The sequence below is a fragment of the Tamandua tetradactyla genome, chromosome 6 (assembly GCF_023851605.1).
Source record: "Tamandua tetradactyla isolate mTamTet1 chromosome 6, mTamTet1.pri, whole genome shotgun sequence".
NCBI classification, from domain to species: domain Eukaryota; kingdom Metazoa; phylum Chordata; class Mammalia; order Pilosa; family Myrmecophagidae; genus Tamandua; species Tamandua tetradactyla.
The window spans coordinates 175068560-175090622 of record NC_135332.1 but is presented as its reverse complement, the minus strand read 5'-3'; the positions used below and the strand labels follow the sequence as shown (position 1 = coordinate 175090622).

General features: G+C 44.6%; 1 protein-coding gene across 4 annotated transcripts in view; it reads left to right on the top strand.

Annotated features, from left to right (window-relative positions):
- Positions 1–22063, top strand: part of ADCY8 (adenylate cyclase 8) — a 241915-nt gene that overhangs the window by 64605 nt on the left and 155247 nt on the right. For all 4 annotated transcript variants that reach the window (XM_077167672.1, XM_077167676.1, XM_077167674.1 and 1 more), the window contains exon 3: positions 15694–15824. In XM_077167672.1, coding sequence (XP_077023787.1) covers positions 15694–15824 — 131 coding nt within the window. The remainder of the gene's footprint in view (positions 1–15693; positions 15825–22063) is intronic.

The following is a 22063-nucleotide window of genomic DNA, read 5'->3' as shown; positions in this document are numbered from 1 at the left end:
CCTTCTCACGGCTGTGTTGTTCTCTGCTCTCTCAGAATCTCCTTCATTCTCCAAAACGTTTCCTCTTTTATAGGACTTCAGAAACGAATCAAGACCCACCCAAATGGGTGGGGACATGCCTCTGCCTAATCCAGTTTAACAATTGATTGAATTGCATCTCCAGGGAGATGATCTAATTACAATTTCAAACATGCAATACTGAATGGGGATTGGAAGAAACAGCTGCCTTTACAAAATGGGATTAGGATTAAAACATGGCTTTTCTAGGGTACATACATCATTTCAGACCAGCGCAGTACACAAACTCCTTTGTTTTGGACCTGTCCCCTGCCTGATTCTCCAGATCCAACTATGTGAAGTTCCATTAATACCTCATCTCTGACACATCACCATGTCTTCACTCATACTATTCCCTGGCAGTTGAAACCTACTCTCCCTCTTCTTCATCCAACTAAAGTCTCCTTGTCCTCCAAACTCAGCTCAAGCACCACCTCTTCCAGGAAGCCTTCCCTAACTGAGTCTCTATGAATCTGTCATCATTCCTGATTTTCCCTCTATCACTGTGTTTGCCACCCCATGTTATCGTTCTTGACATGTCTGAAGCTCTGGAAGGACAGCAGCCTTTTCTTTGGTAAATTGCATCATCTTGAGGAAGAGCCTGGAAAAACATTTGATGAATGGCTATTTGGATAAGTGGATGAATAATATTATAATGATCCCCTTTTCAGAATTGTGATTATAGAAATATGAGAATAAACTGGGGAAAGTGACAGTACTAGGAATTCCAAAATAATATGCAGATAACTGAGTTTTCTGAGTATGTATATTAATACCACATCCAATTTCTGTTTAATTGTTTAATCTACACTTGACCCTTTTTTAAAAAGGTGTCCTCTTGGCAGCACTTTCTACCAGTGCCTCTAAACAACCTAAATATAAAAGAGATTGCTAACTCTGTAGTAATAAGTTTATTAATAAAACATAATAATTGATGTGACAATGGTCACTTGTTAACACAGCAACAAGTAAGAGATATTCAGTAAATAAACACTTGCTGGGCCCCTACTGTATACCAGACCTGTGCTAAGCCAAAAGATGTGTAAGATTTCCTAGGCTGTGCCTTCAAAGTGCTCCTATTCTTTCAAGGTTAGTTTTAATAATAACATGCCATTATTGAACCCTTTCTAAGTACCAAGCACCAGGCTAATTTCTTTACATAAATTATCCAAAATGCCTTTCTCTCGTCCCTAGCATATACTCTGTCACACCAAATTCAAGGTTAATCTAAAATCCATCCAACTTTCTCTGCTGCCACCACTGGCACCCATTAGTGACAATTTCCTAACTGGCCTCCCTATTTCTATTCTTGCTTTCCTATGACCCATTCTCCACCCAGACTGAGATTGATCAAAACAAAAAAACAAGTAATCAAACAAAAAAACCCACTGCAGGCTTAAAACCTCCCGGTGGCTTTCCACCTCTTTTAAAGTACAGCCCTTCTCAGGCTCTCCTCTTTCTCCTCCCTCCCCTTCCCGTCCTCTCTCCTCTGCCACAGCAAGGACACTGCCCTTCCTTCTGTCCCTCTGGCACACCGAGCACTCCCAGCCCGGGGCCTTGCACTGGAGGGTCTCTGTGCCTGGACCACCTCCAGACCTTCCTCTGTCTGGATTCTCTTCCCTTCCCAGCAGCTTCTACTGTCCGCCATGCATAAATCACCTCACCCTGCTCTGCCGCTATCTAATGCTTCAGCCTACTTTGTTTTCTTCTTGGCTCTTATAACCACTAGAAGTTGTCTTGTTCGTTTCTTAGTTTACTAATATTCCGTCTCTTGTCTCACTCACATGACTCCTGAGAGTGGGTCTTTGTCTCTCTCCTCTATCACCATGTTCCCCAGGACCCGGGACAGTGCACAGTCCCTCAAGTGACTTAATAAATATCCATTAAACTTATAAATAATTGACTCCAATACACGTGACGATGCTATGGGGGAAGATACTAGTAACATCTCTATTTTGCAGACCAGAAAACACTCAGAGAGAACAGATAAATTACCCATGGTCTCATTTACAAGTGGCAGAATCAAGGCTCAACAGGTTTGACAGTCTCCAGGGACCGTGCACCTGAACTCTACCCTCTGCAAGTCCCACTCCACGTTTTCTTTCCTATAACTCAGTGTAATAAGCAATGCAATTGAAGCAAGAACAAAGACATATTGAAATACAGAGGAGAGGTGAATTCCAACTCCTGAAACCAAGGCAGTTTCGTCCATGGAGAAGGTGCCTAAGCTGGCCCTGGAAGACTGTGTGATTAGGAAGATGAGATCAGCCTAGCTGAGCTGGAGGCTATTTAGAACCTTCCAAAGATGTCATTGCCCCAGCAGTATGAAGCGCATAATTATAATTCAATGGAAAAGATAAAATAAGTTAAAGATACAAAAATCACTGAGAGAATTGAAGACAGATCTCAGCCCTGCCTCCTACAAGCTTGGTGACCCTTTGGGGGAGAATGTCTTTATTAAAATCCTGACCCTGCCACTCACAGTTGTGTGACCTCGGTCTCAGTTTCCTTACCTGTTCCCTGTTGAGAAGGGTGGAGGTAGTGCGTAGGAAGCAGAGGTTTCTAACTTTGGGGCATTGGGTCCTGAGGATTCTGCTCATGGCCAGAAGTGGCTGCCCTGGGGTTCTGGGATCCCCAAGTCCCCATACATCTGTGAGCAGCTTATGGTACATCATTGACCGGGCGCACAGATTGGGAAGCTCTGATAAACGTATTACTGTGTTGGCACTTGTAGTTGGAACTACAAGTGTAGTTAATAATAATGATAGTTACAATAATCAAAATAATAGGTCTCAATGTTCTTGTTTATAAAATGTTAAACATTTGAACTCCAGAAGTCATTATAGTTCCTACAAGTTCTGAAAGTCTGTGATTATCAGTTGGCTTAAAGTAACATAGAATTGGAGAACTCAATATCATAGACTCACCCAAGGAATGGAGAGAAGTTGAGAGCTGTGGGACTTGAGCCTTTCAGCAAAAGCTGCTTATGGCCATGGAGTCTGGAAGGTTGTCTAGGATGAGCGGAGAGGAAGGGAATTGCATATTCCACAGAAGCAACATCCTGGAGAATAAATCTAGGAATGAGCATCATTCATGTACCCAGGGATGTCAGGGACTTTCCAGAGCAGGAGCGTCAGTGGGAGAGCTGGGTGTGTGGCTGGGAAGGAAGGGAGAGTCTTGAGATCCAGGTGGAAGTCACACTTCAATGTTCAGCAATTGTAAAAGCATAAACTGAACTAAGGAAAGTGACTACTGTGGAGCCTCTCTATGTATTAAGTATTATGTGGGTTACCTCAGTTCATTCGACACCTGCCCCAGGCAGGGTCTATCAAGCCAATATTACAATTGAGAGAATCGAGAGAGGTGACGTGTGCAGTCCCACTAGTGAGAGGGGCGAGCAATACAAACAGAGGCCTTTCTGCCTCTAACCCATGCTCTCCCATCCCCCTGATGGGAGTATTGGGGCCCAATAAATATGTCAAGTGTGTATGGTTGAGGGAATGAGCTGATGCTGAAAGAAGAGGCAACAAGCTAGGGGCCTGGTCTTTTTTCACATCAGAAAAAGATCCATCTGACCATAGCTGCTTTCCTTACTATTCTCATCTTTGCTGACCCCACATAAGACATTCTGAAGACTAGGAACAGATGTTAGTCACAGTCCCTTTGGTCCAAACTATTAGAGCAACAACCTGCTTCTGTGTGTGCTCTGGGGTGATGGAGCATCTTGGTGATTTTACCATGGAAATTGTCTACATTATTCCTTGGGCCCTGGCAGTAGTTGTAAAGTCTTTTTTAGCATTGCATAGTGTTTCCACTGCAGCCTACAGAGATTTTATAGCACAGAGTTTGTTTATAACTGTAGCCATCAGCATCTCTGGGCATTGCTGCAGTGACCATAATAAAATAGAAAAAGCAGGAAGATGCTCAGGTTCCTAGGCCATTGCATCAGCGTGGAGGCATAGCTAGATTAGCTAGATAGGGAGCTAATACATACATACATACATATTAGATAGATAGATATTAGATAGCTAGAAGTTAGATAGGTAGAGATTAGATAGATAGATTAGATAGAGATAGATAGATAAGATAGGTAGATAGATAGATATTAGATAGACAGAGATTAGATAGATTAGATAGATAGATTAAGTAGATAGGAAGGAAAGTATTTAGGGATTAGATAGACAGACAGACAGATAGATAGATATGGTAGATAGATGATAGCAAGATATGATAGAGAGATAGAGATTTCAATGACATTTTTCCTCTGTTTTATACTGTTTCATCCCTTGTTGTACTTTGAAAAGTCGGGAAAGATTTACACTCCATGTATAATCAATAGTACCTTCTCTTTGTCTCTCCAGCTGACCCTTCTCTCTGCCCACATTCATATCTGCTTACCTTGCTCGAAACACAGCAGCAACCTCCCAACCAGGTACCCTGTTTTCTGTCCATCCCTTAGGCTTGCAGACCAGTTTCCACAGTCACGCAAATGATAATGACACTTTCCCTTACCTTCCTCTCCTTGCTTTAAAAATCACCTGCCCACTCCCTATTCTTTCTGGGCTAAAGACCAACCCCTTGCTGCAGCCTACAAAGTCCTCTCTGTTTCAGTGGAATTCTCAAGTCTCAATTCTTGCTGTGCCCCCTTCACAGGCAAACCTGCAACTGTGGTGGGCTGCTCCCCAAACCCACCTTGTGTTACCAGTCCTTTGGGTCTTTGGGCATGCCCATTTCCTGAATGTTCTTCCATCTGGAAAACTTTTGTTTTAACATATCCTCCTGGGGATTGAATCATCCCCAACAAAGACATGTTTCAGGCCTAACCCCTAATCCTATGGGTAAGAACCCATTTGTAAATAGGACCTCTGAAGTTCTGATGAGTTAAGGTATGGCCACATTGAATGAGGGTGGGCCTTGGTCCAATTGGGCCGAAGTCCTTATAAGCAAAGGAAATTGGACACAGAAGTAAAACCCAGAGGAGACGGGAAGAGGCAGATCACCGTGTGACAGAGGTAGAGATCGAGCCACCATAAGAATGCTCCAGGCTTGGGAGAAAGCTTGGCCTGCCGATACATTGATGTCAGTCTCCTAGCCTCAGAAACCGGGAGACAATAAATTCCTATTGCTTAAACCAACCAGTGTGTGGTATTTGTTACAGCAGCCCTGGCAAACTAAGACACACCCTAATATCTACCCAGAATGTCACATGCTCAAGGAAGCGCCTTTGTAAAGTAGACAGGGTAGGGTTTAAAGCCTGCCTTTTACACCTAAGGAAACTGCAATTGAGAGATATGAACTACCTCTCCCACGATAAGACAATGAGCAGTCACAAGCCAAAACAGGACTCAACTTACTCTTCTTCCAATGATAGTTTCAGTGTGTGGGTTTTTCCCCTTATTAAACCACAACAACTGTCTATCAATGTCTTTTTATTGAAATGGCACAGTCTTAGTGATATCTTCTGAAAACAGTAGCAAAACCTGTGGACAAAACCTTTTAGCACTCTCTAAAAAAGACGATAAAATCCTCATGCCACCATGAGAAGTGCGGATCAGAAGGCTCTTTCAAGAGGGGTTCCTGAGCAGTGGATTAGGCACCTACTGACTTCTGGGCTGAGCAGATGCCTTCTTTTCTTCTCCACATTTGACTAAATTCCTTTCAGGAGAGCTCAGCATCTTGCCCAAGTGTCATATTGCCTTTTAGGCTTATTTTTTTCAATGCTGTATCATATTGATTTTTGGTTTATCTTTTATTACTTTTCACTTGGTTTATCCTTTTTATTTCGTAATGTTAGAGTTGTTAAAATATCAGGCTAGGACCTCACCTAAAGGCTGCTGTGGGTTTGCTGAGCCGTGGTGAAGGTGAGGCTGACCACAGGCTTCCACTGGGGTACCGCACAGACCGTTCCACACGAGAACAGCTGAATTGGGGAATATATCCCATATTCCAGGTTCTCCACTAAACAGCACCCAGGGGGGAAAGGGGACTATTTCATCCCTGACACTTGTTTAGAACTGGCACTGAATGGTGATAAGAAAAAGCAGAACAACTGTTAGTTTGTTTTATTGTAATTTTGAAGTCTCTTTCGACAGGGACCCGGTTACTGGTTGCGCCCAGTACCAACCACTCCCCAGCCCACCCCACACATGTGGGACACTGTTGCTAAGCATGTCACAAACATGTCTCACGTGGGCACAGCACCCATAAGGGAGGTGCTGTCATCATGAGCTTGGACAGGTCAAGCACTCCATCCGAGGATACCCGGCTGATCCCAGCCTCTGAACCCTGGCCGGTGGGGTGGGGCCGCACCCTGCCTGGGGCCTTGGGGCACAGTGACACACTGCAGGGCTCCGGGAGTGAGCTGGTTTGAAAGGATGTATGTCCCTAGGAAAGCCATGTTTTAATCAAAATTCCATTTCATAAAGGTAGAATAATCCCTATTCAACACTGTACATTTGAAACTGCAATCAGATCATCTCCCTGGAGATATGATTTAATCAAAAGTGGTTGTTAAGCTGGATTAGGTGACAACATGTCTCCACCCATTTGGGTGGGTCTTGATAAGTTTCTGGAGCCCTATAAAAAAGGAAACATTTTGGAGAATGAAGGAGATTCAGAGAGAGCAGAGAATGCTGCAGCACTGCGAAGCACAGTCCACCAGCCCAGCAACCTTTGGAGATGAAGAAGGAAAACGCCTCCCAGGGAGCTTCATGAAACTGGAAGCCAGGAGAAGAAGCTAGCAGATGACGCCATGTCTGCCACATGCCCTTCCAGAGAGAGAAGCCCTGTGTTCGCCATGTGCTTTCTCACTTGCGCGAGAAACCCTAAACTTCATCGGCTTCCTTGAACCAAAGTATCTTTCCATGGATCCCTTTGATTGGACATTTCTATAGACTTGTTTTAATTGGAACATTTTTTCAGCCTTATAACTGTAAACTAGCGACTTATTAAATTCCCCTTTTGAAAAGCCATTCTGTTTCTGGTATATTGCATTCCGGCAGCTGGTAAGCTAGAACAAGGAGCAATCGGAAAAAGTGAGTGAATGAGGAAAGCAATTCTGTCTCCAGGCTTTAAATGTAAAATATGTGGGAATCCCTATGAGGAGACTTTAGAAAATCTTACCTCCTTGATAAGATGAAAGGAAAAAAGTTTCTGAAACCTGAATTTTGTGGCTCCTCCTTTAAAATGCTTTCCATGTCAGGGACTGTCACCCATAGAGCAGGGCGGCCACTGACTCTGAGTTGGCCACTGGAATGAGACAAACATGTCAGATGATGGCTGCTACTTAATAGACACCTCCTGCATACCAGGATTCTGTATGGGCTTTACATATCTTAGTCTTTATGACAACCCCAGAAGGTGGGTCTTAGTATTCCCATTTTATAGATGAAGAAACTGAGCCCAAGGGGGTCCTGTAAGTTAATCAGGGTCACAGCTAATCAGTGCTGATTTTTACTAGGGTTAAATTCGAACTGCCTAACTCCAAAATCCTTTAGTCTTTGCATTTCTGAGTAGAGTCAAAGTTTTTGGGGTCTTAAACCACCAGCAAGCAGAAAAGGATGCTATCCCAATTATTATCATCCTCACTGAAGCAGTCTGAAGTCCAGGCACAGAATATGCTTTTAGGAGCCAATTAAACAACAGTTTCAACACAGCTGTGCTCACCCTTTGCGTTCAGAGACAGCTCTGAATAAGAATTTCATAAGAGCCTTTGAGGATTTAAACTCAAAATGCCAGAGTGAAAAAAAAAATAAAAATAAAATTATTAAAGTATAAAGGTTTTTTACTGTATAGCAAATTGTCTTTTCACATCTTATGTCTTTTGATATCACACATATTTCCTGTGTCATGTCCCTACCCCAAAAGCTCAATTTGCCTTAACACCGATACACCGTTATGGCTCTTTCTCTTCTAAAACAGTGCCTTAAAATAGAGCATGCTTGCCTGTGAATTTGAGAAACACTTGGCTGTGCTTACGGTGTGCTAGACATTGTGTCAGTCATTTACAAATATCAACTCATTTAAACTCACAACCACCCTGTGAGATGCAGCTATTGGAATCACCCCCGACCTGCAGACAGGGAAACTGTAAAACAGAGATGTTAGGTGATGTGTCCCAGATCACAGAAAGACCAAGGGGCAGAGTTAGGACACAAACCCAGAAGCCTGGCTCTACAGCCAGGCACTTGATATCTGCCACCCACTGCCCTCTACAGTCGTCACCTTCACTCAAGTTCCCTAGTCTGCATCCCTTGTCATGGAGGAGACCCTGGCTCCTGGTCTGCTTTAGGTAGTTATTCATCCTTGGATCATCTGTTCATTCCGTGGACATGCGCAGGCTACCTGCTCTGCACACTGGTTTCCTGCCCCCTCCCACACCTTTCTGGGACTCCTCCCCTTCGACCTGCTCCTCTTTTTGTGAGCCTGCACCCCTGGCCAAGTTCATTAGGCAACATGGTGGAAGTTTGGCCCAAGCAAAGAAATGCAGATATTTTGAAACTTGAACTGAGCCCAAGTCTACTCACAAAAACCGAGGATATAAGAGAGGAGATCGGAAGGATGAAGCTAACCTGCATGAGAGGCAGAGCCCCATGTTTTCAGAGCAAGAGCCATGGTAGCATTTGGGTCGCTAGGTCCATTTGTCCCTACACTCCAGCCTCATTGCTCCCCCAGACTCCGTGAGACACCCACAATACTTATGACGCCTGCTCAGGCTGGCCCTGGGCTATCTGTATTTCTGTTGCCAGAAGAGTTCAGACAAATCCAGGCACTCCTTCCACACGAAGCCTGTGCTGAATTCTAGAGGTGAAAAAGTACCTTGATTCTCTAAAATTTCACAGTCTAAAGAGGGCAATGCAAACAAGCATTGTAAAAACGCTTTTAGCTGAAATGGTCAGGGTGGGCAGTTGTGTGTTTAATTGAAAAGGCCTGTTAGAATGGGGTATTATAACCAAAAAAAGGATGCTTAAATATTCCCTTTGTAACTGAAACATTAAAAAGTACATTCATCATCTGGTCTTTTAAAATGCATTCAAGAATTTTTTTTAACTGTAGATCTCTTGTTTCTTATACAAACAGTAACTATAGTGTATCCCCTATGATTTCTAGTTCCTTAAAATGGAACAAGAATTTAAAAGGACTCTGCAAATTGTCAGAGTGATTTCTGAATTTTTCTGTTTTTTCCCACAATCTTTTGCCCACATCTAATTTGACAGCAACTTTTAACTATTCAACGTTACCAGGTCCCTCCAAAGCATTTGATTCTATTTTCATCTCTCTTTTCCTACTTACTTAATATTTAATTAAATACTATAAGTGCACTAATGAGTAGAACCGACATCACTGGGGCTGCAGATTGACTAGAAGCTGTGGGCATTTGGAGCTCCCCCTTACAGCTGGGGACCTTCAGCCTACAGTGGCTTGCTCAGCTGGCATGTTGGATGGATGGGCTGGAGTGGTAGGTTAACCCAGTGTGTCATTTAATCCAGAGAGATGGTTAAGTGGAGGTTAGTCAGGAGAACTTCTACTGCACTAAAGTGGTACAGCTGCTGGTTACAAGGTTGGTGTAGGTGTCAATGGGAACAGAAGGAGGCAGGTCTACATGGTCTAGAGGAATTGATGGGGAGCTTCCTGGAGGTGGTGTCACTTCACATATAATACAGTAGGGCTTCCAGGCACTGATGCAGCATGATCCAAAGTATAGAGGTGTAAAACAACATGGCTTTAGGTGGGTACTTACACAGCTTAAAGCATTGGGGTGGGAACCTTACTCCTAAGACTGAGCACCCAGTGTTTAGTCTCTGTAGATCCAAATTTTAGCCACTTGGTTGCTGTCTTGCTCTAGAATCTTGATGATGAACTTTCCCTTGTCACCTCTAACAGTGTCTCAGGTCTGACCTGCTATGGATAAAGCAGTCTGCTCTGAGTCACTGGGTGCCTGTCTATGTCTCTAGCTTGTCAGGCTATCGCCAGCCACCTCCACTGCACCACTGTGATACCGTGACCATCACCTCTTCCCCTGTAATCTCTAGGACTGAGACTGTGAGCCCCACAAAGTCAAGGCCCTCGTCTGCCTTGTCCACCCTGTATTCATGGGTCCAGCACTTGGTGGATGTAGTGGAATCTCGAGAAAGATTTGTTGAATGAATGAATTTAGCGAGAAGCAGCATAACACAGCCTCAGAGTTCCCATACTTGCTGCTCCCCTGTGTCTGAAGCAGCCTTCCTTAGCTATCCACAGAGCTGATTCCTTCTGTCTTTCAGGTCCCAACATTAAAATCCCCTCCTTGAGAAGTTCTTCAGTGACCACCAGCTAAGGCAACTACCTGACCCTCTTATTCTCCAACGCTGTCTTTAGACACGTGATTCTCTATCTGCATTTTCATATCATATCTTCCCTCTAGTGCATTTGCTCTACCAAGCAAATACCATGTCTGTTTCTGTTTTTCTGCTGATTCTCCGGGTCCAGGGCCATTCCTGTCACACAGCACCTCCTCCTTGACTTGACAAAAGAATACATTCATGGCTGAATTATGATCTGAGTTTCCAAACTAAAAGAACATGGGCTTGAGGCTTCACTGTGTATGTTCCAAGTGCATGACTTTGAGTTGCCTGATTTGATCTGCACTGTTTGAATCTCAGTGTGCTCCTCTGTAAAACAGGATGAAAATAGTAACCACCACTTCCTTGGATGAACGTTTGGTTTCAGTTAGATAATGGATGTGAGCATTTGGTGTGCTGCATAGTAAGTGATCAATAAAAATAAGCTGTCGTTGTTACCACTAACAGCCACACCTAGGTCGTCACCCCTAGAATGAGTCCCAGCCTGTGCCTGGAACTTTGCTGCAGTTAATGCTGCCATCCCTGCTGTAAAAAGAGGGAGGTTAAGGGACAGCAGTCGCTAAGTTCGCACAAACTGGAAGAAGGAGTTTTTCCTTAAGCCACTCAGAAGCATTGCTGCCTGTAAGCACCAGGGGTGCCCCCTGCATCGCACGCCTGCCCTGCTCTCCTTTTCTTCCCCACTAGAGGCATTTACAGAAAATAAAGATCCTGACTCCCTGTTTTCACCTTGACTTCCCCTCACAGTGGACCACAGCAATCGATGTCCCTGAAACCATTTTAATGACATGAATAGGGTATGGCACGTGGGAAGAGAGAGCCACCGATGCACTTAGAATAAACCTGGAGTCTCTTTTCATGCAAATGGGGAGAACCCAGCAAGGAAAAATTGTGCACACTGTGAGCTCAAAGGCCACCCTGGGTTCCGCTCTGACTCCGGGGAAGATGCCTGTATGTCTGATCTCCGAAACCAGAAAGCCATACTTTATAGCCCAGCAGGAGTTGGGGAATTGTTCTAAGAGGCAAACTTTCCCATTTTCTTTCAGGCTACATTTTCAGGGTGTTTGAAAGATATTTCTCCATGAGTAAGCAAATCTGAGTGAGACGAAAGTGCTGAAAATGGACTTTGATAAGCAGACTCTAGACAAAGTCCTGTCGTGTTGCAGAAAATGTCTTCAGAGTCTGCAGCTGGGCAGTTGCCAATAGCGTAAACTGGCTGGTAGCTGATGAGTCTGGGTGCTGGGGAATTTGCTATTAATTTTTTTTAATTTCCCAAGAAACCCTTGATGGCATGGTGCTTGACAATTGAGTGTGCATGGCTACTTGACTATTTAACAAATAATTCTTGAGCATCCCGTTGGAGTGACCGTCGTGAACTGGACACAATCTCAGCATTCCATATGTTCTCTCCTTTGTTTAAGAAATATTTATTTAGCACCGACTGAATTTTTATATTTACGATGCCCTAAGGAACATATAGTCTTATGAGCAGAGGCACAACTAGACATGTGCGATGTGTGCCATGAGGGGGAGTCAAGGAGCGGAAAGATCTGGTTGTAATAGTAGCTAGACCTCCTGAAGGAGGGGACAGTAAATGCATTAAAACCAGAGCCCTAAGGAGTGAGTGGGGAGGAACACAGCAGAGGCCCCAGGAAAGGGTCTCGGTTCAGGGACCCCAACCTGTAAACACCCAGAGTGAGGAAAGTGATTGGGGAATTCACGGATGTGAAAGACCTTCGATGTGCTTTTTGCCAAGAATGAGAGGGAAGGAGAGTAGTTTATGAAGTGGCTGGAATCTGAAACTGTGGCCAGTGAGTAAGGTAAGGTGTTTGCGTTTCCCCTAACACTAGCACTGTTTAATGGAGGGAAATGGCATGACCAGAACTAGAAGCTTAAGTAATTCCAGGCGTCACTTGCATGTTTTCACAAGAATGCTCTATTCAACTATAAACAAAATGGCCCACTTTTTATTTATGGTAATTCCCTTTTCAACTTCTGAGAATTAGGCTCTGAGGGATCTTTTTCAGGAACAGATTTCTCTGATAAGGTGAGGGGAAGCTTCTAGCTGGCTTTGGAATCTGGCAGACCAGACACTGACCCTCTCTTGCTGTGTGACCTAAGGATGTCACTTTATCTCTCTGAGTCTTAGTTTTCTTGTTTGTCAAAGCAGAGTGAGTTATCCCTGCCCCAGAGCTATGGTGATTATTCTGAGATTGTGCATGAGAGCCCCTAACTCAGGGCCTGGCTCACAGTGGGTGCTTTCAGAGAACATAAATGGCAGCTGGCAAGGGTGCATGTCCTGTGTGCCACCAGCAGGCTCTCGGCCTCCACCTGTCCAGCCTCTCCCTAGAAAGGGATCTCCAGTAGTGAGGATTTTCTCACTCTTACACACACTCTTTGTGTGTCTCCAAAGCCTAGAACCAAGCTGACATATATTCTCAAGAAATAGTTGTTGAATGAATGCATAAATAATGGAATAATGAATTTTAAAAAAATTTAAAACCTTTGACCCATTTCCATTTTTCTCAGGACCCTCTCTCAGAACTCCATCCCCATGTCTTTTAGTGAATATGGCCGTCTCCTTCTGTGAACTCTCACTGCACACAGTTTGCCCCCATCATAGAAATGTCACACATGCTGCCTTCAAGAGTCATATGCATCAGATAAGATGTTATTGGAGTCCCTTTTGTAGGACTTGGAGCTAGTGTGGTAGAAAGCAGTATTTTTGGAGTCAGGAGAATTTGGTTTAAATTCTCTGCCATTTACACCCTAGGTGAGCATGGACAAGATTGTGTTTCTATTTTATTTTTTTTCTGAAGATACGTGCCTCACAGAGCTATAGTAAAGGTTAAGTGAATGAGTCTAGTAGCATTTGACAGTGAGGAGACCAGCAGTTTTCAATCCTACCAGATGTCCCAAACACCAGGAGGCAGTAAAACACTCTGCCTGATGCCTCTACCTGGAATCCGGGTTAGGGAGCCTCGAATGGGGTCTGTACAGTTGCTCTTTACTGAAGTTCCAAAACCATCCTAGGTGGAGACCCCGAAGAGAGGCTCAAAACCATACCCACGGACTTGAATTTCAGAGAGGAACCTCTTCTTGACTAGGTCCTAGTCCATGAACGCCTTTCTGCGTGTCTCAGTTCCCGCCTCCTCTTTCCACTCGGATCGTTTTATGCATGTTGCGTCACCTTCATCTTTTTATTCTCTGTGCTGTTCTGTTTCTATCCTAAGCCCTTCTCTCCTTTGACCTCCCCAGTTCCTAGCCATCAGCCCTAAGGCAACACTAGCACGTGAGATTTACAATTAAACACCTTTACAGCCTGCCCTGGGGCCCTGGGTGTGAGTGGCCCTTGCATCCTGCATGGCGATCACAGGCCATAGCGCTGTGAACACGGCGGTGGCGTCTCGTTCAGATGGGCCACCCTGGGGGCCATGGTCAGTACCCTAAGTCCACGTCTCCAGCCCAGCACTCAGCCCCTTCCAACCGCGATGACTGCCCACTGCCATCCAGCAGTCATTGTGTGAGCAGGGTGGCAGGTGCCTGGGGAGTTGGCAGATAGCTCTGATGGACATGTGATGGACGAGAGGCGGGGGCCCTGCGATGGGACTGCTGTTGAGAGAGGAGGAAGGCACCGTGGAATGACACTGAGTGGGCACTTATTAGCAGAGCCCTTTGCAGCACAGGCAGGTAAGGCGGGAAGAGGGCAGGGATGGAACTGATGCCTAGCCCCTCACCTGATTTATTTCAAGGAACTCTCCCAGCAGTCCTGCAAAGGAGATGGAAACCAAGCACAGGGTGATGAACCAGCTTGCCCGGTGCGCCACTGATACTAAGTGATGGAGACAAGATCCAAACTCAAAAGCCAAGGTTTTCAGGGCTTTTCCCATCTCACCAAGTTTTCCACTGGAGAATGACAACGTGAAGGTCTGCACTCTGGCTTTGTCACCAGGTGACTCTCCAGATTCTGCGAGTAAATGGAATCTTTCCCAGTCTCAGGCTGCCCAGTAAACATAGACAATTATTTCTACCTTCTTATCTTATACACTTTTGTGAGGAAGAAATAAAATAATGGAGAGTGAAGAATTCTTAAAATCCACGAATAACTATGATGAAATGAGAAATTGTTGGCCAGAATGCAGTTGTTCTAGCGCCTCAGCAAACCGTGTGTAAAAAGCCAGGTTCTGGCCAGTTTCCACGACACTGTCTTTTCAGAGTTTGGTTCATCTTGCTAGTTAACCAGTAACTTTGTTGTTCTCTATCATGGTGATCATGTGGAAAGGATATTCTTGTGACAAGCATCGGGTCCCTAACTCCAGGCTGCATGCATCCCACTTCCTCCCCTCTTTCATACAAAGTTAGTGCCTATGACACCTGGCTTCTCTCCTCTGTTCCATGTTTCTATAAATGGCCGCACACCCGCCCAGTCAACCACACGCCAAACCTCACCATCACCTTGGTGACGCCTTGTTTCAAACCTGCCTGCCCCAGCCAGTTGCCACCTTGTGGATCTTACCTCTTGCCTGTCCCCCTGCAGGAGCTTCTCAGCTGATCCCTCTGCCTTTACCCTGGGCATGTTCCCTGCAGTTCGTTCTCCAAATCACCTTCAGAGTGACCTTTCAAATTGGAAATCAGTTCATGTAACTCCTCTGCTTAGTGCCACTTACTGGCTTCCAGTTGCAGTTGAATTTACATGCAAACATTTTACATTGGTCTCTCTCATCCCCCTGTACCTCCAACCTCACCTCCTGTCGCCCTGCCCTTGATCTCTCATTCTCTTCCACACCAATGCTCTTTCTCACCTCTGGACGTTGGCTCCCACTGTTTCCTCTGCTGGAGCTTTCTTCTCCTCGCACTGGGAGGAGTGGCTCATTCCATACTGTGAGGTCACCGTGGAAATGCCCCTTCCTCCGAGAGGCCGTTCCTACTTCCAGATTTAAATCATGTCATCACCCATCATACTTGCTCATCCTGACCATCTTGCATGGCACTCACCACGTTGTATAAATGTGTGTGGGTGCACGTGGGTATGCAATGTTTAGTGTTAGTCTCCCCTGTTAGAGGGTAACTTCCATTTTTGGTAGGAAAAACATCCATTTTGCTCCACTGTGTACCCAGCACCCAGCACAGTCCCTGGCAGGTAATAAGAACTCGGTAATATTTGACATGTTCATATAATGGTATGGAATTACCAGTCCTTCATGAAGTCCAGCCCCCTAGTTGTTCCACCTTCCACCCGGCAGTCTGAGAGACACGGATCGACCTAATGAGAGAGTCCCTTTTTATTGCCTTGTTCCAGGAACGGCTTGTCCTGTCTGTGCTGCCCCGGTTCGTTGTCCTGGAAATGATCAACGACATGACCACTGTGGAAGACGAGCACCTCCAGCACCAGTTCCACCGAATCTACATCCACCGCTATGAGAACGTCAGGTGAGCATAGCTCCCCGCCCCGTTCTCTGCATGCTGCACGTATGCCTGCCTGCTCTCCTCTCACCACCCGAATGCCAGTGCCTTTTTTCCCTTTTTTCTTTTATTAATTCATGTATTAATGATTATTCATTAGAGAGCTCTACATTTCCAAACTGAGGCTAGAGAATAATGTTGGAGGAATGCAATTATATTTGCCAGTTGACTTACTGTCTGGCTCCCCAGCACGAGACTCACCTGCTTTTACATTTTGAGTGGAAAAGGCAAAAAGCTTTTGGACTGTGACTGGAAAACTCATCCCAGATTGTGATCTGGAGGACTCAGGGATGATCACATAAGTCTCCTCCCTTATTACCGAAAAGGAGTACTAACTTTTTTGCCTTTGCAAACATTTATTTGGCCATCCATCCTTCTATCCAACCAGCCAGCCTTCCAGCCATCCATTTCTACCCTCCTTCTCTCCTTCCTTCCCATCCTTCCTTCAATCATCCATCCATCCATCCATCCATCCATCCATCCATCCATCCATCCATCCATCCATGCATCCATGCATCCATCCATCTGTCCATCCATCAGTCCATCTATCCATCCATGCACTCAGTATGCTGAGCACTGTGTAGACCACATGAGGTACTGGAATTCAGAGGGCAGGCTCTGTAGAGTCAGAACAGCTTTAGAATCCCAATTCCACCTCTTCCTCATGTGTAACCTTGGACAATTCACTTTGCTGAATGTCGGATCCTTCTCTGCAAAGTGGACAAGCCATCTTGTGGTGTTTTATTTTGATTATGTGAGTGAAGATCTATACAAAGCATTGGGGAGAACTGAGACTGAAGTAGAGCATCTGGCATATCGTAGTTTGTAACTGACTTGTTTCTAAGTTGCAAGCAAAAAATTCAACTCCAGAAATTTTTAAAGACAAGAAATGTATTTGAAGTCTATGTGGTGGCGCACAGAGCAATCAGGAAAGGATAGAGAAGCAGATCCAGGAAAGGGGCAGAAGGAAGTAAAGCCACAGAGAGCCAGAAACTGAGCCTCAGCAGAGCGTCAGCAAGGACGCTCCTGCCACTCTCTCTAAACAGTCCACTGTTTGTGCTGCCCCGCCCAGGCCCTGGCCCAGTGTGCCACCCCTGCAATGCTTCCTGCACTTCCAGAAGCTGGAGGCTGCTGTTGTTGCCCCCACCCCACTCTGCTCCCTCTGCTTCTTGGCCTCTCAGTTTAAGACTCAGGGTGGGTGCATCTGATTGGCTGAGACCAGTCATTTGCTACCAGTGCCTGGAAAGCAAGTATCAGCATTTTTAGCTCGTCATCTTGAAAGTTGTATTTCCTCCCCTCCCCCCCCACACCAAATATCATCACTTGGAAATTTTCCAAACATAGAGAAAAGGCCATATGTTGAACAGCCCTAAAAAATGACATGTCCACATTTAATTCCTTTGTTCCTAACACCAGTAGAAGAGAAGAACAATTTTATCTCTTACTAGCATCCCTGAGTGTCCTACATTGGGAATGCAGGAACACTCCTTTCAAAGTAATGTCCAACAGACAACATGATGCTAGCACAACCCCTTAGCAGACCTATCAATATAGGGTATTCCCTGAGTCTTGTCCAAGACGTATCATGTTAATCTACACTGATTCAGGTGCTTCTGTTTGTCAAGCAGCTTCCCCATTAGGTAATACACCCCAGATATAAGACCTGCTCCCATAGATAAAACCGTCAATATTACTTCTAGAACATCAGGCATTATCTCTTAATTATAATGCAGTGGAGGGAAGTTCTATCATAAAGGTAGGTAAAGAGTGTTAGGAGATCACAAAAAGAGGAAAACCTCGGAGCTGGGAGAATGGGGTGAGATGAAGTGAAGAGAAACTTTTCTGTTTACTTGAGATTGGGTCAGCCAAGCTAAAAGGACAAAGCAGAGCGATCAGCGTAAGTGGAGACAGAAGGATGGTCCAGGCAGAGAACCATAGTAGGTTCTCCATGCTGCTTTCCGGGCAGCAATACGGCTTGATGGCAAAGGCCAGTTGAGTTGTGTGGCTTGCTGTCTGCAGTCGTCAGTTTTCAGTGCTCTCCTTAGTCATGAACAGATAAAGTTACTCTTCCCTACTCTCAACCCCGCTTGTTATTTTAAATCATGGATCTGAGTCCTTATGCTCCAGGCCCTTTTCCAGAAGTTCACACCATATTACATTAAAATTTGGTGTACTGCTCTACATTTCTCAGCATTCTTGGCGATGCAGCTGCCTCTAGGGGAGAAGATTCCGTGGGCCTCTCCCCAGCCCTCTGGCTATTCGCAGAAGCGTCAGTGGCAAGATGCCAACCGCTCCTGGAGGTATTGAGAGGAAGACTGAGCACAGGGCCAAGGGGCCTCTCCTGCTCACTGCAAGGCTGCTGGGTGCTAAAATAAGACCAGAGACAAAAAGATGGAGGAGAACTGGCCTTAGCAGTGTCTGAAAACAAAGCCAGACCAGCTGCTGAGCCCCCCTCCCCCATCCCCAAAGCAAAACCACTGCAGTGTTAGGAGCATTTTTTTTTTATAGGAGCAATTTTAGACTCAAAAGTTTCCCATTTTTTTGCTCTTTTCCTGGCAACCGGTTCTCTCTTTTCTGTTGCGCTGGGTTGTGCCAGTAATGTAACCTTTTCCTAAAAACAGTCTGCGTACCTTTCTAAGTCTTAATGATATTGCATACAGTTCACCACCTTCTATGAAATAAAGGACACAGTAAGGGGTGCCAGGACTTGGGGGCATTAGTGTGCCCAGGTGACTGAGGGCTTCTCATCCCAGAATCTTCTCCATGAGCAGGAATTTGGCTGCATCATTTCATCTTTCTAGGCCTCAGTTTCCCAATCCAAAAACTGAACTGTTTAAAATGGACAAAAAAATTGGGGCTCTCACAGTTGTTCCAGCTGGAAACTCAGATTTCATCAGATTCATCCTGGAGATCATCTGGCCACTCAGGTTTTTTTTTTTTTTTTTTTTTTTTTACTTGAAGCAATTTGGTCTTACAGTTCTACCTACACATTGTATTTTTTTTTCTTGATTTCTCCCAGGTATTTGAGACCATTCTTGTATTAGTTCAGATAATTCTGGCTGCACTAACAAGTAAGCCCCCAATTTCAATGAATTTTAACTCAATAAAATGTCTTCCCCACTCACACAACTGTCCCCTCCTGATATTCCTGATTAGTGGGTAATTCAGAGTCACAGGCTTGCTGCATTTTGTGACTGTACCATCCCCTGGAACCTTGAAGTTCTCTGCATTCAGCTAGTGGAGGGGAAAGAGTAGAGAAGGCAGGCCTGTTTCCTGATCACCTTTGCCCAGAAATAGCACCCATCGCTTCTGCTGGATTCCACGGGTGAGACCTGAGCACATAATCCCACGTAGATGGACAGGCTTACCAGTAGGAATGTATTGGCTACATACATTGGCTAGAGGCTAGCAGGTTTGCTTCCTTCAGGGGTAGGAAGCATTCTGGACATCTGGAATCCTTGCATTCCTTGGCTTTCCCATCCCATGGCAGGGTCTTTTCTTTCTATTCCTTCTGTTTGGACTTCTGGTTTCTAGTTCCTCCAAGAGAGTTTCTTTCTCTGTATTTGAATTCCCTCTGCTATAAAGGACTCCAAAAATATGGATAAAGTTCAACCTCATTCAGTCGGCCACAGAAATAAAAGAATATCTTCAAGAGAGCCTGTTGACAATGGTTCACCCCAACAGGAGTCTGAATCAAGACCAAGAACATGTTTAAAGGCTGCCTTTGAGAGCTCTCTTTGCAAAGTGAATATCTGGTGATTTTTTTTTTTTTAGCTAAACAAACAATTGTCTTACACCAACTTGTATCTGAAATTTAATAGATGCCTTCAGTATGCTCATCTTGGGAGACTACTCAAGTTTATACCAAGAATCCAAAGACCCAACTTGAGGCCGGATCCTGTGGTTACTTAGAATGAGAATTGGAGTAAGAGTCATGGCTCTGGTTTATACTTCTAGTCTTTTATTTAATAAACCCTTCTTATGCAACTATGATTTAAATTGGTGCTTCTCGATCCTTTATGTGTGTGTGAATTAGCTGAGGCTCTTGGTAAAGGGATGATTCTAACTCATCGAGCCTGGGGTGCACCCTGAGAGTCTCTACTTCTAACAAGCCCCCAGGAGATGCCAATAGTGGCTACAGCCACATTTTGAGGAAAAAAAAAAAACATAATTCTGAAGATTTCTATTGATTCAGCTCAGGAAGCATGAAAGGAAGCCTTCCATGTGCTGGCTGGTTGGGACACAGATGTGGCTCTCTCGCTATTGCTAAACTGAGATGGAGCCCACGTACAGGGGAGCACCGGGGGGCAGGAAAGATGGAGTAGGGGTGGCTGGCTGTACACAGGAAAGTCTCCATAAAAGTGGAGTTTTAATAGATGGGATCTCGAAGGATGAGTAGAATTCTAATAGGTAACAAACAGAATGACAGCCATGGCAGGGAGCAGATGCATCTTGGGCAGGTACATCAGGTGGGGTGTGTTCAGAAGAGTCAAGAAATTTGATGCAGTTGTAACACGGAGCACATCTGAAATGTTTATGACCTAAGCTCTCCGGGACTCCATTTCTTCTTTCAATGGGCTGAGTGTGCCACAAAGGCTGTGATGGCACTGTATCTCCAGTACTTGACACATAGAAAGCATTCAATTGATAAGCTGCTGAACGAATGAATAAATGATTGAACCAATCTTGCTATAGACAGATGAATATCAATAGATGCAGTGTGAAAGGGTGAATGGATCTATAAAGCGAGAGCGTTTGACTAGATGGTCTAAGGGCCCTCTCATTTCCCACTTTCCATGGCAATGACTATAATTATGTCAGAGGCAGCATAGTTTAGTAATAAAGAGCATAGAATCCAGAGGCAGTCTACATGGTTCAGATCGTAGCTTTTCATGACCGTGGGCAAGTGATTCAAGCCTCAGTTTCCTTATCTGTAAAATTTTTTAAAGATTATAATAGGTCCTACCTCATAGGTTGCTATGAGGAGTAAACGAGTTATAAGTGGTGAGACGTGAAAGTCTTAGAACAGCACCAAACCCACAGTAAATACTCTACATGTGTTCCTACTATGACAATTTCAGGATTGTCTCATCATAATGCTTCAAGCTAACAAATAATCCAATTATTGGTCACATTCTTTTCCAACTCCTTCTTTATGCCTATTTATCCACTTACCTACCTATTTATCACCTACCTCTCTATCTCTATCTCCTTCCCTCTCTCGTAAACATAACTATTCAATTAGAGTATGATTTTTTATAAAGTAATGATGGCATGAGCTCACGTGCTTACATAGAACCTACCATGTATCAGGCACTGTGCTGAATACTTGCTACACACCTATGTATAGATATCTAATCGTCTCCAGTTTACAGAACAAAGGTTTAGAGAAGTTCAGCAAATTCCCTAAGGTTACAGAATTCATAAGTGGTGGACCTGGGATTTCACTCAAATTCTCTGCAGGTGGTCATAGGCCAACTTAGCACAAAGCTGTGGCAGTGTGGCAGACCTGCCCTAGGAATCTTTTTATATAAAAAATCTAAAAGCATCATGCTCATGCTTAAACTCCTTCACTAGCTCACCATCATTTTCAGGACAAAGTCTGCATTCTTCAGCCTTCCTTACTGGCCCCTTCCTCATGGAGCCCCTGTCCACTTCTCTGACCTCATTTCCTTCTTGCTATTCCTTTCTCAAGGCCCTTGCTGGATGCTCCTTTCAGATGGTCTGCCCTTGCATTCCTACAGAGCTTTCATGCACATGCTCGCTCTTCCGCAAGACCGTCATGTATACTGATTCCCCAGTCAGAGAAACCTTCCCTTTACCCTCTTTACCCATCAAATCCTACAGGCACTTCTAGACTCAACTGAGACTTTGCTCCACTGGAAAACATCTGATTCCCTTAGGTCTGGACATTGCTCAGTGTGTCCTTTTACAACAGAAGTCATTGGTCTGCATTGTTACTGTACTTTTCCATATGCTGAGCTCCTCTCTCCAAAATCTAAGCATCTTGAGGACAGGCACTAGGTCTTACTTGTCATTTAATCTAACTGTCTAGCACAGTATCTGGCTAGGCATATCATAGATTCATAAATGTTTGCTGAAAGTGTTAGTATATCAACTAATTAAAATATTGCTATGACCTGGCATCTAAGGATTCTGAGGGTGTCCATGCATTGGCTTTGGGACAAATCCCTTGAGATAAGGTA